Raw genomic sequence first — 17,506 nt, 5'->3', positions numbered from 1 at the left:
TACACCCCTGTTTGACTCTTGGTGGGTGCCAGGCAGGTCTCCAGCTGTAGCGACAGACACTGGACAATGTCTGTATATTTGGATCAGTTGCAGTGTTCATGCTGTGCTTTGATAGGAAACACATCTCGTTTCTCTCCTGAAATTTTTAGGCATTGTCTTTGACTGATGCTGAATCACCTTGAATGATATCAGAGGGTGGCAGGGAAAGAGATGAAGGGAGTTATTTTACTGGAGAAATAGAAAATAATAACAACGGTTAAATCATCTGGGCCTTCCTCCCCACAGCAGTTGATGAGACACTTAAGAATGTAGGTCTCCATTTTGGTTCATATACAAACCAAAAAAAACCCAAACAGAGCCCCAAGCCCCTCCAGCTGTGATGCTGGGATTGGATCCATGCAGAAGGAATGGGCCTGTCTGGGCAGGAAGGTGGATGCCTAGCTGTCACTCAGGGGGAAAGGGGAAGAGCACAACAGGACAGGTACAGGAGGCAGGATGAAGGAGGCTTCAGGCACTGAGTGTGTCCACCTGGCAGCATAAGGAAGCTCTACAGCATTTTTGCTTCTGACCTTTTGAGAATGCCTGAAGAGGTAAGGTGAAACAAGGGTTAAGGAAGCTGTTTTTGGCATGTGAGGTTTTCTTCCCAAATGTTTACAGGTGAAAAATCTTGGCCCAGGCTTTGAACTGGAGACAAAATTGTGTGATTTTCTTGCTGTTGTGCTGTATCAGTGTGAAGTTTCATGGCTGCTTGGGAGCCCAGGTTACTGTCAGCCTCCTGAGACTGGCTCTAAGTGTCTGCAGGAAGTTTATTTGCTGCTTTATCATTCATTCCTTTCCTGTATGTGCTGCTCCTCGGGTGTCCTAGGAGCCTTTGCCTGTGGCAGTCTTCAGACATCGTCTGCAATAATGAGGATTAAAAGCATGTTTTTTCTAGTGAATAGTGAATATCTATTTAGTGATCCCAGTGGGTGGCATTAAACAAAAAAGTCACACGTTGCAAGACCCACACTACTACTACGGGGAGCAGACTCGAATTAAGAGATTTATATATGTTCTGGAGGAGACTAGGTAACACTTGAAAGAGAGCGTACAGTTGGGGGGCTGCTGAATGGGCAAGTTTAGTCTTGGAGTGTTTCTGAAGCCTGATGGAAGTAGCTGAAATCTGGGAGAGTGCTATGGGAAAATTAATGTGTATACTTGCACTGTTCTTGCTCAAGCATCCACAGCAAGACTGTTGGCAACTGAACACAGGGATGAGGTACCCATGCTCTAACCCACTGTGGCCATTCTTATGCTGTTATGACTTTAGAAAAACCTGTGGGTACAGGCAATAATAAATACAGCTGAAATCTGGTTTCTGCACATCATCTGAGTGTATTTTCAGTATTTGGAGAAGAAGAGCTTCTGAGTTCTCTATGAGCTGGTGACCACAGCTTGGCACTGTCTCTTGCCTCTTCTAGCTAACGTACAGCCTGAAGTCTCTGATGTTATTGTTAAAAGGCACGATCTTAAATGATTCCCTGGCTGAACTTTGGTGCGAGTTTTCTGCCTGGCTCATTCGGGAGGGGCAGGCTCACCATGCACTTTATTGGTAATAATGGAGGCCAGTGTTTAAGTGACTAGCCCCAGCTTATTCTGGTCTAGGCAAACCAGCTTTGAATGTGAAACTGGAAAATAACCTCCTTGAACCTTTGTCCATTTTTTGAACGGAACCTTTTGCGGTGGTTGTGAAATGCTCAGTAACACTCTCTTCCTCTCGAATTCAGGGATTGTGAGTGGGAGATGGGAAGTGCTGGGGAACCGCAGGCTTCAGGATGTGTCTACTTCTGCCTCGCTGCGGAGAGAGATTTTCAAGCTAAAACTTTGGTAATGCATTCAAAAAAAGAGAGCTCCCCAAGTCTGAAGCTCATCCCTCCTCAAGTGTTTGGTCCCACACTGCTTTCCATTTTGTGGGCACAGTGCAACTAAAATGAGCAGTGGTGGGATCCCAGCTTGGCTGAGACAGGCCTACCCTTGAATGATCCCCAGCCCTGAGCCAGCTGCTCATCCTCCAGCTCCCAGCTCAGACCAGGAGAGAGGGAGTTGCACATTTGGTACCCACACCACAGATTCAGAGGATAACGTGTACTGGAAGGGCCCTGGAAGACCATATGGTCCAGCTCCCTGCTCCGAGTGGGTGATGAGCAGCTTCCCCTCCACTTGCTCTGAAACAGTGTTTGTCCTGCAGCATTTACTGAAGTGGCTACCTCATGTCTTGTCACTGGAGCTCCAGTCTAAAGAGACTGGAGGAACAAACCGATCTTTACTAAAATGGCACAAAGACTTGTGCTAAAGCAAATATGACTGGTTTCCCACACCCTGAGGAAGGATGGAGGGGACCTGGTGGTACCAGCAACTTACATTATTCTGAAAATATAATCTGTTCAGTCGTACTGTGTTGTTTTAGAGAGGTTAAGTTGACCTGCCTTGTGCACCTCTTACAAACCACTACAGAAACATCTGGGAACTAATGCTGAGAGCTGCTTGGCTCTGCATGAGTTGTTGGAAAACTGTATGGCTTTATCATAACTGTTTTTGCTGTGCAGCCAGGATGAAGCCCTAGGAAAAGAGCCTGTATTTTTCTTTCTCCAGGCACTATGTTGCATTGCCTTGTTCCTTCTCTCTCTCTCCATCCTCAGGCAAATTAACACTGTGGCAGGAGTGTCATCCCTCATTTTGCTTATTGAAGTGGAGATTTTCTAGTGTTGGTGGGTGAGAAAGCTGTTTGCTTTTGAATGACTTCCCTGAAAGCAATGCAAGAGCAGAGCTTTAGCATTTGTGGGAAGAGCCACACTGCTGCCCACCTGCTTTTGCAGCAGGCAGGTTCAGCTGGCTTCTGTCACTTGAAATCTCCAAGGCTGTGTGTCTTTGAATGCTGGAATTTAGGTGGCCTCATTTCTGCTCCTGTCTCTGCTCTTGGCCTGATCAGTGGCTTTTGTCTCCAATGAGGTCTTTCCCTTCTCAGTGCCTCAGTGTTCCCAGCGCAAGCCACACTTCTCTCATTTGCAAACTGCTTCTGCAAAGGCAATCAGCAGGGGGCTGGAAGAGCCCTTCAGTCACCACGAGAAAGCTTTCTAGCTCTTTCTAGTGACAACCTCAAATTATTCTCAGGTATTTTTAAGCATTGCTTTGTAGTCTCAGCTACTCAGGGTGTATCTGCATGAGCCCTGGAATGGAGGAAATCTGGTTTTCTGTGGATTTGTATATTAAGGGCAAGAGCTAAAATCCAAGCTCCAAAAGAGAAACCCCCAAACTGGAAGCTTTGCAAGTGCTTTCTGCCATGGGATTTCACTGGTGCCTGCAGGTTCGGATAGCAAGGTCCCTAGTGGGGTCTCTCCCCCCACCTAGATGCTTACTTTTGCAGCCCTTGTAGGAATTTATTATCTCTTAAATTCCTGTTCCCCATTCAACACTGGTTCAAGTTCACTCACTAGAGGTGAAGCCAGACAAACCACTGACTCCATAAGCCTTTAAACTAGATGAAATTTTTAAAAAAGCAAAAATCAGAGACTGAGGCATGAATACACTGTGAGTGATAAAAAAACTTTTTAAGCATTTTGGATTTCCCCTTCTGATGCATTCTATAAATGGAAGCAGAAGTTGTCACTTAATGATGTGACTCCAGCAGCACATACTTCACAGTAAGGAGCACACTGCAGAACAGCATCATAAAGCTTTAATCTCCCCATTAATTACAGAGTTTTACAGCAGAAACTTTCCATAGTCAAAAGAGCATTATAGCAAAGGTAACTTTCATTTTACCAACAGACTTTCAGAGCAAAACAAACTGAATGGAGAATCTCCCTTCCACAAGCAGTTTGTTGATACTCGCTCTGGCTCAGTAAGCACTTGTTTCTGAAGCTGAGGTGGACAACAGCCATTTGCCATGGAATGCTTCATGTAGTCAGTGTGGCAGAAATACTCCAGTCACTGAGCTTTTAGCCATCCTAAGGAAAAAAAGAATAGAGTTGAAAAAGAAGTCCTTAATTTCAAGTGAGCGTTCCTCCTTGTCAGTCACCACAGATAAGGAAATACTCTTGACTATTTTTCTGGAGGTGAGGAGAGTCAGGAAATTTGGCTAATCAGTGATGGAATGTGGAGAAATTGCTGACCATTGATCAGAACTGAGCTTTTACTTCACTGTGCTATTCACAACGCAAAGTAACCGCTTGGCCTGCAATTTTTTGTTTAAAGTGTATGTGCTTAAAAATGTAAGGAAAAATATGATTTGGAGTCATGAGTTAATGATCAGCCTCTGTGTTGTTGAAAAGTGGCCTTGTGCAATTGCACCCACCTACTGGGCTCACCCTGCCAGGAGAGTGGGAGGGAGTAGGCTGCCTTTCTCCTAGCAGGCTCCTGGCATCATTTGCCTGGCAGGAATGGCAGGAATGTCTCCCCTTTCCAGAGCTTGCAGTGCTGTGTACTACAAGGTGTTTGTGGGGCTGTTTGGTTTTGGAAGGTGTCGCCAGCTCCAGTCATCGCTTTTGCTTATGAATGTTCTCATGAAGGCAAAATTCCATTGATCTGTCCTACTGGCCCTGCTCAAAACCAAGAGTTGCCAGGCACTCTTGTCCCTGCTCGATGTCTTTCAGTAGTCTTTGTGCTTGACTGAGACAGGACCCATCATTCTGGCACACAGCCTTGAGGAAGGAATGGTAGGGAACTGTGGCTCACCCAAAGGTGAGAGGATACCAGGGTGGGCATCTCTGCTTGTGTCATCTTCCTGACCTCTTTCAGTCCAGCTTGGTCTCCTCTGCCTGTTTTGGTGGATGGATCAAGCTCAACAGTATGAGCTTGATTCCATATTGTTCCCACCCAATGCTTACATGAAAAGGGAAAAGATAAAATGAGACTGCAGGGCTGCAGCTGGGAGCAGGCTGCATGGGGAGCCCCAGGGGACTGGCACACAAGTGCCCTCCTTCTGCAGCCAGACAGGCTGAGTGCAATGCTTGGATGTGTAAACAGGTTTGCTTCCCCTGAGATTTTTTGGTGGCAGCAAGACCAGAATAGAATAAGTATGTCTTCATTTGGGAAAAGATAGCAGAAAATAGAAGATTCTGGGTGGGTTTGTGGTAACTGCTCTGGAATACTTCTTGCAAAGCCCTCTATCCTACTGCATTTAGTGACAAAAGAATTAAGTAGCTTGTTTTGAATGTCAGGTTTATTCATCTATATGCTTTATACTAAATGTCCCTTCAGTAAACTCCAATAAGAGCCAGCAGCTGGGATCTGAATCTAAATACACTCAAACAGGAAATTAGGAGCAAGTCTGCAAAGTGACAATAATCAGCTAAGGGAGTAATTTTCTAAGGCATTTGAACACTATTTCCCTTCTCAATCACAGTTGATAAAACAGTGTAATGGCAGAGTGATTTATATCTAGCTTATAAATGATGGTGAGTGCCTTTACAAAAGACTCAGGTTGAACTGGAACATTGAGACTTGGACTTGGTACAGGCGCTACCAGGTGGAGTTTTATGGGCTGAGCTATGTACTAAACCTGTGATCAGAGACATTCAGGCCAAAAGGAGTTATGAGTCAAGCTCAATGGTGTTATTGTATAGGCTGTTCTTGCTGGCACAGGCAGGGATCAATTTTCATCTCTTGCACTTACAGTCTGGAAAAATGTTTAATAGGTTGTAGTGGTTGCTGGTAAGCTAGTCCATAAGATGGTACAAAAATAACCCCATGAATGGCATTTTTATGCTGTTTTAAAGGCATGCATATCAGAGAGTGAGGTGGAAGATGAGCTGGAGGAGGGATATTTCCCATCCGAGTCCCACAGTGTGTAGCTCTGGCTAAATACACTAATGTGGTCCTTAGGGATGGTAGTGGGAATGAAGAGAGTCAGTTCCACATTCTTCAGCACCCACATCAGGCCATCTCCCTAAGCGAAGGGTGGGAATTGCTCTGTGCTGTTTTGCGAGGATGTGGTTCAACAGTCAGAAGCGCAATGGCTGTACCCGCAAGGTGACCCTCTTATGGTGGTTCCTGTGGACAGAAGTGGCCAGGGAACCAACTGACTCAAAGACACTGCCAGCATGGGTTGTGCAGTTACTAAATTAGTGAGTGCGGTATTAACGGTACTGATTGCCTGTTCCTTACTCAGGCTTCAAGGAGTACAGCTGTATAAAAGTGTTTTCCTTTCAGCAGTAGAAGTCTGTATTGATTTAGCTTGGAAGAATCCCCCTCCCTTGTCTTCCTGTAATGGAGACAAGGACTGGACCCTTCAACCTCTTACGCATTCCTTGTTCTACATTTCTTCTGCAGATGACCATCCTCCAATAGCCCGCGCTGTCAAGGACATGCGGGTACAGCCAGGGGAGCCAGTGATGCTGAGAGGCACAGAGAGCACGGATGACCGAGGGATAGTCAACTATGAATGGAAACAGATCCTTGGCAACCCTTCAGTGGAGATGAAGGTAGGGAGCTGCTGGAAGTAAGCAGTTTGCTCCGTGTCACCTGTGGTCTGCACTAGGTTGGGTGGTCACAGCTCTGACTTAGAAGTTACCTTGTCCTTTCCTCTTCAAGCAAGTCCACCAACAAGCCTGTTCCCAAAAGCTATGGAGCACTCCTTGTGGTTGCCCCTACACTCTTGCACACTACTTGGAAGTGGCATTTCTTGGCCTATCAGGTCTCAGGCTCCCTGCACAGAATGCTGTCTCAAACCTCCCTGAGCAACACCTGGTCTGCCTGGGTGGGAGCAGCTGAGAGGCAGCAGCTTCGTTGCAAGAGCTGCCTCTGGTCCCAAGGTCCTGTAATTCAGTGAGGGGCCTGCAGTTAATTTTGCTCTGTCCACTGTGATGCATCTCCTCCTCTGTTTCTGAATAATCCAGTCTCAGACTCTGCTTCTGTTCTCCTGGGGCTTTTCCTGGACTTTGTCTCTCTCTTTAGAGCATAGGTTCTTCCTCCTATTTTATCTGAGCTGGAGCAAAAGTCATGTCTCCTGTCCAGATCCAAGATCTCTGGGGTGTGAACACTGCCTATTTGATAGATGTTAGAAGTGAATTGCGGCTTTAGAAGAGCTAATTATTTCTGTTAAACTTCTGCAAAATGCTTTGGAAAGCCTTGAAGCTCACATGGAGTTCTTGTGGCACCTTTTGGAAGAATTAGCAAATGAGTACATCAGGCCCACAGCTGATTTTGAACATCAGCAATGACAAGCTCTAGAGTGCTAAGGGGTCTGTGGAAATCAGTAAGCTCTCCTTTCCTTTTCCCTTTGCCCTAACCCAACCAAAGCATCGTGAGGTGAGGGAGAGGGGGAAGAGTCCCCTAATACTACATTAAAATAGTGTATGACGAGGCTGTGTTCCTTTGAAATGTAACCAAAACCAGAGATAGTGTGGAAGTGAAGGTGCAATTTTCTTGGTAAATATAGGGGAAAAGTTTGTGTCGATAATATTGTAGCTTTCTATTCTGACAAAATAATTAAATACACCTACCTTATTCCCTATATACTAATAGGTTTTATGTTTTAAAAAGGAAAATAAAAACTACAGGTATTTCAGTCCTCTCCAAAGAGGTTTTTTTTCCCCTTGTGCTTTCACAATGACTGAAAATATAAAATATCTGATTATGCTGTGGTACTTGTTCTCTCTGCTCTTCCAGCTGGGTACCAGCCCATGATTTTGAGGGGATTGTCTAGCACTGAGACATTTTTCATGCCAGACATCTGCTTGAAGGTTTCCATCCAAGCTCCTTTCTCCTTAATGCAGGAACATGGGCCTTGCATGGCTTCACTCACTCCTTCATTAGAGGTACTTTCTCGTGCATAAGCCTTTCTTTTGCATTCTCAGAAGCATGAAGAAGACCAGGTAGAAATCTCCAACCTGCAGGTGGGGACTTACGTCTTCCAGCTTACTGTCACGGACACTGCACAACAGCAAGACTTCACCAACATCACCATCATGGTCCTGAACTCTGAACAGACGGAAGGTGAGCCTGAGCCCACAGAGGTCTAGCTGGAGTCCTTAAGCCTGGGTGCTGCTCTGGCATTACTGGTGCTCTTCTCAGAGAGGTAGACGGAAGAAGAGCACAACTAAGAGGCTGGACTTGAATGCCACGTTTTCCAGTAAAATCCCAGACCAGTAGTGAAAGGTCTCCACATTCATAGTAGTCTGTTTTAGGGTTTTCACATACTCCTGCAGCAGAAGTGGCCTGCAATAACCCCACCCGCTCCGCCTGTCATTGTCCTCTGCTGGGTGACACCAGAGGGTTTGAAGCCTGGGTGCAACTGAGGGGGTAAAACAGAACCTGAAAGGTCTTGTTGACTCTGTGATTTTGCTGTGAAATCCCTTGGGTCACAGGGTAGGTAGAGCCGTTTGCAAGACATTCAGAGTGTCCCTGGCTTTATTTCTATGTTTTTTCCTTTAATGGCCTTGTTTAATGATAAAAATGGTTCAGCATTACAAGTGCATTAGGAGCAAGGAGTTCGTGGACAAATGGTTGACTAGTAGCTAAGCAGGGGATTTCTCCTCTTACCACAGGTACCATAAAAATATAAGAACAGTCACGTCAAGTGACACTAATGGTCTGACCAAACTCCAGTACACTGCATTGAACAGTGTCCAGCAGTTGATACTTTGGAAAGTGTACAAGAACATGAGATGCGATCAGTATATCCCTACTATGCTTGACTAATCCCCAAGGATTTTGCAGCTGGAATATTTTTTTAAGCAGAAGATGGTGTCTTTTTGTTTAATAACCATGGATTAATCCCCTTTTGACTTCATATAATATTTGCACAGCAGCAACATCCTGAAACAAGGAGTTTCACAGCTTAACTATGTGCTTTGTGGAGAAGCAGCTCCTTTTGTTTTATGGATATGGCACCTTCTGGTTTGGTTTTGTGACCGTGCCTTTCATATTAAAAAATGCATTCCGTGATTCTCCACGCTGCTCAAGATTTTACAAATCTTTCAGACAAGTCCTTTGGAAGACTTCCTTTGCCTTCACATATACAAAGGAGAAAGTCTTCCAAAGGACTTGTCTAACCAGAGCCTTTTATATTAACTTTCTTGACAGAGCATTGTTTGACCCCTAAGAAGGTGGGTTGGTGTCGGGGATCTTTTCCACGCTGGTTTTACAACCCAAGCCTTCAGCAGTGTGAGGAGTTCATTTTTGGTGGCTGCAAGCCCAACAAGAATAACTACTTACGGGAAGAGGAGTGTATACTCGCCTGCAAGAATGTTAGAGGTGAGTCTTCTCTGAAAATCCAGTTCCCTCTTTCTCTTAGGATTGGGGTGACCCTGTGGACAGGTATTGCAGCTTCTTGGCTGATGGCTAGTTAGAGCCCAGTAAGCTGAGGAGACTGGGCTAATTATGGATGGGCAATCCTTTTCTTATGCTGCCAACATATCTGACCCAACTCCTGAAGCACTGCTCCACTGGACAGTGTCCCTGGTATGCCTCTGCCTGCAAAAGCCCTCACCAAACCTTTGTGTCATCTGAAACCTAAATTCAGAGGGCAGCATTGTGCTGTGGGGGGCCAGAAGTGCTTCACTCCCCAAATGAAATTAATCTCCCTCCTTAGTACCCTCTTGGCCAAGTTCTGAGAACCATGTAGTGCTGCCTCAGATAAACAGGCCCTTTGCAGTGAACAGCTTAAGGAGGAGGCAAAAGCCTTGGAAAAGAAAGACCGTTTGGAAATGGTCTAGCTAGTGGTGGGAAGTTCTCTTCTGCTCTTCCAGGCCTGCCAATCTGGGGTCCCTGGGTGGGTAGCATCTGTATTTCACCTTCCTGACCCATCCAGGGCTTCCTTCCAGAAAATATGCACTCCTTAGATGACATATGAAGGCAATATAATGCTGATATTGAGCTGACAAAATGATGTAGTGGTAAATTTATTTTATTTTTTCCCCTTGTCTCTTCAGGTTCTTTTGGTGGGCGACAACAGCCAGGTGAGTCTCCTGTACCATGGTGTAATCCTGCTGTGAGCTTGGGCTCAGTGTCTCATGTCCATTCCTGTGGCTCTTGATTAGGACTCAGTCAGTGTGAAAAGTGAGGCACTGGAGACTAGTTTCTTTAGTAAGCCTTTTACTTTCATGTCATAGCATAATTCAGGTTGGAATTACCTATTGAGGTCATCTGGTCCAGCCCACTACTCAAAATCTACCAGCTTTGAGTCACATTATGTTGCTCAGGACTGTAGTCATCCAGTTGAAGGAGATTTTACACTTTCTCTGGTCAAACTGTGCCAATGTTTGACCCTCATTAAAATGTTTTACCCTTACACTGAATTGCTTTTCTTGTTGCAACTCCTATCTGTTGCTGCTCATCTTATTACTGCACCTCCAAAATGAGTCTGTCCTCTCCATAACCTCTGTGTTCTCCCTAACCTCATGCTAGGTCTTGTGCGTCAGGCCCTTGCTGAGTCTCTGCTGGATTCACTCTTGTTATGCCAATGTCTTTTGTGCACTGGGGAACTCAGAACTGGGTACAGTACTCAGCACTTGGGAATACCTCTGGAGCAGAGGGGTTTGAAGCTCTTGCAGCCCAGTGTGTAGGTTTTGGTTTGGCTTTCCTAATTTAATCCCCCATGCTTGGACAATGTCTTCATATTCTTCCTGAGTAGCTCTTTCTTGCTTCTGCTGTCTGTGTACTTCTTTCCTGAGATGAAGCATGGCTGTTTCCAGAGCAATGTTTCATTTATAATCAGGAATTTTATTTTTTTTTTTTGAGTCTAGGGTGGCACTGAGAAGAGACCTTTACCAATCTGCCTTGTTTCTTGTTTGCCAACCCTCTCAGCAGCTTTTAAGTTCTTCATAAAGCAGCTGTGTGGCAGGGAGAAACAATCAGTTTTAATGAGCTATCTAAACTGTTTCTGATGCAGTATGCAATGGGAACTGTCAGGCCCCCTTCTTCAGATGCAAGGATGGCTGCTGCATTGATGCCTATCTGGAGTGTGATGAAACTCTTGACTGTGCCGATGGATCAGATGAGATGTACTGTGAACGATGTAAGTACTTTGTAGTATCTGCCCAGGGATGACTGCAATGTAAGTTACAGGTGCTAAATCAATGCTTTTTGGTGTCTTCTGTTTTTCTCTCCTGATACTGCATTATCTCTTTCTGCAGGATTATATTTGCAGGTTCTGCTATCTCCTGTATCTCTGCTGACTGCAAAAGATGACCTTCCTTCTGTGATGTTTCCTGCCTCTTAAATACTCTTTGACTGTCTTCTTTGCACCTGTCTGTAAGACTTCAGAGCCTGTCCTTCCCTCCCCTTCCAGTATTTTTCTCACTGAGTGACCTTACCTGCTCTCATAGAGTTGAGAAGTGGGAAAGGAAACCATGATTTCTCCCAGTCTGTCCAGTGACACAGTCCCCTTAACGTCCTCATGTTATGCTAATGTAAATGCATAGTGGTGAGATGCCTAAGTGCCTAAGTCCACACTCTCTCCTCACTCCCTCCATCCTTCCTCCCCTCTTGTGACAGAATTGCCATAATCTCTTCCCCATATATGAGTGTTTTGCTGCCTTTTTAGGCTGCAAGCCTAAAATTCATCTCTTTTGACCTTCTTATATTCTACATTAGTACTCTTTTGTACTTCTTAAAACCTGGAGTGGTAGCAGTTTTCCCATACTTCTCAATGGAAAACAAAAGCAAGAACAGCCTTCATTTTCCTTAGTTATGTCTCTGTATTTGTGGAATGGAAATTGGGAATAGTTTCTCTTTATTACATTTTATTTTTCCCATGTTGCTCTCATAGCTTTGAGATATTTAAGAATATCAAATGATATCTCCCTTTCCCTGGCTTGTGATAGCAAAGGAATGTGCAGGAAAGACCCATCTGCCCATGTCTACATGGATGGAGGCATTTCTTTTCAACTGCTGAAAGAAATTTTAACGTGCAATGTTTCCTTCACAGATGCTCGTGAGTTCAACAGACTGCAGAAAATCAATGTCACACATACACAAGGTATGTACAGTCCAGAGCACATAGGCTGAACCTCTACCAGCTTTTGGTTTTTTTCTTCTGTCTGTTGCTTCATGGTAAAACTGCTTCCCTGTATAAAACCAAAACCAGATGTAGCATCTGGGTAGTCTTTGTATTAAAAATGAGCGAGGTCCTGTTCCCTGGCCTTGAGGACAGCTGTTGAGAGCAGGCTTTCACTGTCCTGCCTAAACTTTTTCCACCCAAGCAGATCTCATGCATGTTGCCTGCTGGGCACAGTACATGGACTCTAGAAAACCCTGCAGCAGCTTTTTGGAAGTAGTGCAAACCAAAACAGTGTGAGGGACACAGCAATGCCTGTGTTCAATCCCATACCTTTGCCTTGTTTGTACTAGTGTAGACAGTGGACCTGTCACTGGGCTAAAAGTGTATATTCCAAGTCAGCTGAAATAGAGTTTGCTTCTAGAGGAGACCTGAGCCAATCTGTGGTTTCTATGTGTCCAGGCTCTTCGTGTTCCCTTCTACCTCCCAAGGAGGACAGGTCATTTCCGTGGGGGATTGAATCCAGGCTTTTGCATAACTGCACGCTCTAATGTTCCTTTTTCCTCCTTGCTAGTTTGGTTTATGGGCAGGTGGCCGCTCGTCTTGACAATGCCAATTTGAGCAGCTGGCAACTGGGCAGTGGGGACCTGAAAGCCACTGTTCTGGCTATAGTTTTCCTCTGCCATAGTGCTTGTGCTCTTTTGTTGAAAGCATGCTAAAACACCTCTCCCTTGCTTTGCCAGGTCACTGTGTGGATTTGCCTGATACTGGACAGTGCAGCGAAAGCATCCCCCGCTGGTACTATAACCCATTCTCGGAGAAATGTGACCCCTTCACCTACGGAGGCTGTGGTGGCAACAACAACAACTTCAAAGAAGAGGAAGAGTGCATGAAATCGTGTTCAGGCATTACAAGTAAGCATATATAGCGAGGGCTAGAGTTTTACTGATCAAACTGTGAAAATCCTTCAGATTAAGTTCTGTGGTCCCAAAGTGGTGGTACCTTGGGAGCTTTCAGTCAAAGCTGCTCTGCTCTCAAACCCTGGCCATGACCCACAGTGACCAATGGTTTATGGGGAATGGTGTATCTACAGCATCTTTCTGCAATGCTTTCCAGCTCTGAGAAATTACAGGTTGCATTTTGGGTACTGATATTGAAAAAGAGACAAAGGAGGATAGCAAAACTAACCAGAGACATGGTATAGGTGGTCTACAGAGAATCTAACCTTCTAGCTTGGCTCCAGATCTCAAGTGAGAGGGGAGAAATTATGAAAATCCTCAATGACATATACTAGGCCGAAGTTTTAAATAAACAAGGGAAAAGTTTACACTGTAGAGCTTTGTGTATGTTGCTGTGGAGGCTAACAGGAGGAATTCTGCCAAACTGTATCTGTTAGAGGCAAACTGTTGCTGATTTTCTGATTTTCTGCCACCCTCAGCTACACTGTGCCTCATAGCCTGCCCTCAGAGCTCAGTACCATGGTTGTCAAGAAGGGATGCTGTATGCGTTCAGTCACTTCAGAGCACTGGAAATATAGTCATCAGAAACCTGTCTTATCCCTTGTTGCCAACCTTTTTTTCCCCTTCTGTGTTCCCAATTCAGAAGCAGATGTCATTGGCCGAAGATGGGAATCATTTGAGTCCCAAACTGCTATCTTAAGTGAGTAACAGTTTTTCCTACAGATCTTGCTTACTGCTTTTCCCTGTCCTGAAAAGTACAACAGTGTCACCTGTGCCTGTGACTCAGTAGCTCATATAGAGGGTCCTGATTTTCTTTCCATCAACACGCATGAATGCTCCACTGTTCAACATCAAAAAATGGCAAGTAAAATTCTTCCTAAGGGCTTAGTTCACATGAGGACTACTAACTTCTGCAAGAAAGAAGGCTCAAGCAGATATGGCAATAATGTTGGGTGCTAGAATGTGAGGAAATGTGGCAACCCTGTACACCCTCTCTACAACACTAAAAAATTCCACAGCTATTAAAATACAAGTTCTTTAAAGAATAACACATGAAGGTTGGTGTCCTTTTACTGCAGAGCTGTAGGCCTTTTTCTTCAGTAGAAAACTCCTGAAATTATACATCTTTATTCTTCAATCCTAGAGATTGATTTAATCTTCAAATTTACACCATCTCTCAAATGCATCATGTTTGACTGTCTCCACTGATAATGCAGGAGTTTGTTTGGCTGGAGAAGAACAAGTGCTCACACCAGTGCTACAAGTACTTTCCCAAACATTCAGCCTATCCACCATAGCTCACTTCCTCAGCATTGTCCTAACCGGGAGGTGCCTTCTGTGACCACCCTTTGGTGGCCTGTTGAGGTATGACACAAGGCCAGCATTGCAGAAGGACTTGTTATTTCTACGGGTGTCAAATGGCCAAGTCTGCTGAAGTCTGGGAACAGCCTTTAGAGGGCGTGGTGCATCTGGGAAACACTGGGAACCATCATTTGGGAGAGACAGGCTGGCTGAACCTAGGCCTTTATGCCATGTGGTTGCCATCTTTCTCCTTTCCTAGTTGTTCAGTGACCACCCTGCTGTCATGCCAGCTGTTGCCTAGCTCTTCTCTTAGCCAGCACAATTTCAGCAGCGGTTTTTGTGCTTGCTTCCTCCTGACCACTCCTGCCGCATCAGAGCATCCCTCCTAACGTGTTCATGTATCCCTGCAGGTGCCTTTGAGGTAGTGATTGCTGTACTCCTTGGGATCTGCATCATGGTGGTCCTGGTGATCATTGGCTACTTCTTCTTGAAGAAAAAGAAGAAGAACAGCCATCGCCGTCAGCCTGCCACTGCTACCAACTCAACCCTCTCCACCACAGAGGACACTGAGCATCTGTTTTACAGCAGTGCCACCAAACCAGTCTGACCTGCAGCCTGTCTCTCTCCAGCTCAACACTGGGGCACTCCCCAGAACTTCTGGAGTTCTGTTTTTATGCATGGGCCTGTGCCTGAAGGACTTTTTCTCTGTGAAGACATTTGTAGCATCAGGCCAAGATCTAGCCATGATTTGGCAGTACTAGTATTTGTGATTGTCTTGGCTAAATGGCTGCTCTGGAAAGTGAGGATCTGGGAGCATTCTGATGCTCTCTGATATCCATCCCTTCCTAACCTCAAACAATCCAGTGAAACTCTGAATTACATCTTTCTTCCTGCTTAAACCTGGAGCACTATTCTGCTCAGCTTCCTGAAGGACCCTGGGACTGGATCTGTGTAGCGTTGATGTTGGTGAATGGTGCAAGCTCACCAGAGCCAGCAATCTGTTTGCAGTGCCACTTTCTTCCAGCCAGCCCTGTACTTTCCTCCCTTTCTCCCAGTCCTCTGCAAGGTGGCCCTGCCTCACAGCAGTCTTCCTGGCCATGGCGAGTCTCTTGAGGTCTGTGGGAGTCACATAACCGTCCAGACCTGCATAGTTCTGTGACACTGCAGCGGTTCCTGTTTTCAAGATGGATGGAAACAGAAATACCTGCTTTAATCACTAGCCTTTGCTTTTTAACAGAAAAGCACACCTAGACTTTTTTCTACCTGGCTGTTGTGTTTCAGCCTCCTGTGTATACGACATGTCCACCATTTTCTCTGTGAGTTGCCCTGGTTGCTTTTCCAGTGTTCAGTCTGAACCCAGACACATTGAGAAAATACCTATTTATTCTCACATGAAAGGAAAGTAAATGTCCCTACTTTTCCTGCTGATGATGAGGGGAGGGTGGAAGGACCCAGCTGCCTCGCAGTTAAAACTTTGCCTCAGCTCTGATTTTACTGTGTGTTTCTCACAGCACAAAGCCTGACCTGAGTCCCTGGCACCTCCCAGAGCACAGGAGTGGACTGGATACCATCAGCTAATCTCTACAGGCTTCCTTGTTCCTGCTGGCTTGTCCCTCCCTGTGCAAGATAAGCCTGACCCTGGGAGGTCCAGAGCTCATCCCTGGCCCCAGGGCAGCATACGAAATCCCCACTTTGGCAAGGTATTGTGTTCCCCCATAGTCCCTTTGCAACGAGATACTTCCTAGTTCTGTACTGCAGCATCTCTGTGGTCCAGGCTTGTACCTCAGTAAGCTGAGGACTTCTGTTGGGGCAGAAGCAGCTATTTGTGAAGTGCCTGATGTGCTTTGTTGGATATGGGGTCAGCACCAGTCCCCAAACTTCCAGTGTCTGCTGCTCTTGGAAAACTGCTGTGAAGAGAGAGGAAACTGGTGTATATGTTTGCATGTGTGTGTGTGTGTGTGTGTGTGTGTGTGAAAGAAGCATAAATCTGTGTACAGACTTTAGTTTCAGTGCTTGGACTGGTTCAGGGCCGAGGGCAGAGTGGCTCTGGAAGGCTCTGGTGAAGCCATGCCCAGCTCAAGACATGACTCAGGTCCTCTCAAGTGCAGTGCCAGGAGAGCTGCCTCCTTGGGCTGATGCCTGGGCTGGAAGTAAAGAAACCACTGTCCAGAGCCTGCTGGCAATCTGACTGCATGCCTCTTCCTGTGATGGGCATCTGCCTGAGTGTCCCTGGGGCTGGTCAGATTCCTCCATGGCTTTTCATGATCTGTCTCATACCATTTCTTCCATCTTTTTGTTTTTCCCACAGCCTGTCATGGCCTATGCAATAAACCTAGTGTCTTGATTTATTTTTTTTGTGTGTGTATTCACTCTGATAATAAAAAGGAATTGTTTGTTTTATCTGGCTTGGGAGTGGTGTCTGAGGAGCAATGACCTGCAGAGGGGGAAGGTACCGTTCCCATGCCTGCTTATCTCCCACCCTTTCATCTGCCCTGACTGCGGTATCTCAGGGAGAGCTGCAGGAGTGGCGGTCCCATGGCTTGGGGAGGGCTGGGAGTGCAGGATGCAACATATGTGGATATCTGGAGAGGCAACTACTGCATGAGGTGTGCTGGGAGCGAGATCATTACCCACTAAGTCACCCAGAGAGCAAGGCAGGGTGTAACCTGAAACTGGGTTCCAGCTGGTCAGACTGGTTTGGGCTTTGGGTCTGAAACCAAAAGCAGACACTATTTTTCAAACAGGAGTTGCTCTAGCTGTGTCTCCAGGCTGGTGATCGCTCAGGCACTGCAGTGTAAAGTCAGCTAAATCTAACTGGCTAATTGGCAGTGGGTATGTACAGGAACCAGGCAGACCTGCCCTGTATCACTGACCTGGCAGCACTGGCTGAGCCTCCAAGCACAGCAGGAGTGCTTTCTCCTTGCACCCTGCTCTGGGCTGTGGACTTTGCTCTGTCATGACCACCCACACTACACAGGTCTCCTGTCCAGCCGTCTCCAGCTATTTCTAGGCATAAGTACAGACATTATTCCCCTTGTCTTCTGAAGTGCTGCCCCAGGAGCAGCTCTGCTGAGCCCAGCTCAGCTTAGCCGATGGGGTCACCGCTCCCAGAGGGAGCCTGGCTTGGGAGTGCTGCCTGAAACCATGGCTGCTTCTCTTGACTCTCCAGAGAGAGGTGGATATGTGATTGGCCGTCTCTTTCACTTACAGCACACCTTTTTGTCCCCTGGTGTTGGACACGGTCCTGCTGGAGGCTGCAGGTCCAGCC

General features: G+C 46.0%; 1 protein-coding gene across 1 annotated transcript in view; it reads left to right on the top strand.

Moving 5' to 3' along the window:
- Positions 1–16,586, top strand: part of SPINT1 (serine peptidase inhibitor, Kunitz type 1) — a 19,291-nt gene extending 2,705 nt beyond the window's left edge. Inside the window, exons 3-11 of the mRNA XM_017813513.1 lie at positions 6,310–6,461; positions 7,836–7,974; positions 9,064–9,234; positions 9,912–9,938; positions 10,871–10,996; positions 11,909–11,959; positions 12,721–12,891; positions 13,580–13,636; positions 14,649–16,586. Of these exons, the coding sequence (XP_017669002.1) occupies positions 6,310–6,461; positions 7,836–7,974; positions 9,064–9,234; positions 9,912–9,938; positions 10,871–10,996; positions 11,909–11,959; positions 12,721–12,891; positions 13,580–13,636; positions 14,649–14,845 (1,091 nt within the window). The 3' untranslated portion in view covers positions 14,846–16,586. The remainder of the gene's footprint in view (positions 1–6,309; positions 6,462–7,835; positions 7,975–9,063; positions 9,235–9,911; positions 9,939–10,870; positions 10,997–11,908; positions 11,960–12,720; positions 12,892–13,579; positions 13,637–14,648) is intronic.
- Positions 16,587–17,506: the final 920 nt, after the last annotated feature.

The sequence above is a fragment of the Lepidothrix coronata genome, unplaced genomic scaffold, assembly GCF_001604755.1.
Source record: "Lepidothrix coronata isolate B3197 unplaced genomic scaffold, Lepidothrix_coronata-1.0 Scaffold1, whole genome shotgun sequence".
NCBI lineage: Eukaryota > Metazoa > Chordata > Aves > Passeriformes > Pipridae > Lepidothrix > Lepidothrix coronata.
Note: the sequence above shows the minus strand (reverse complement) of the source record. Positions and strands in the feature narration are given on the sequence as shown.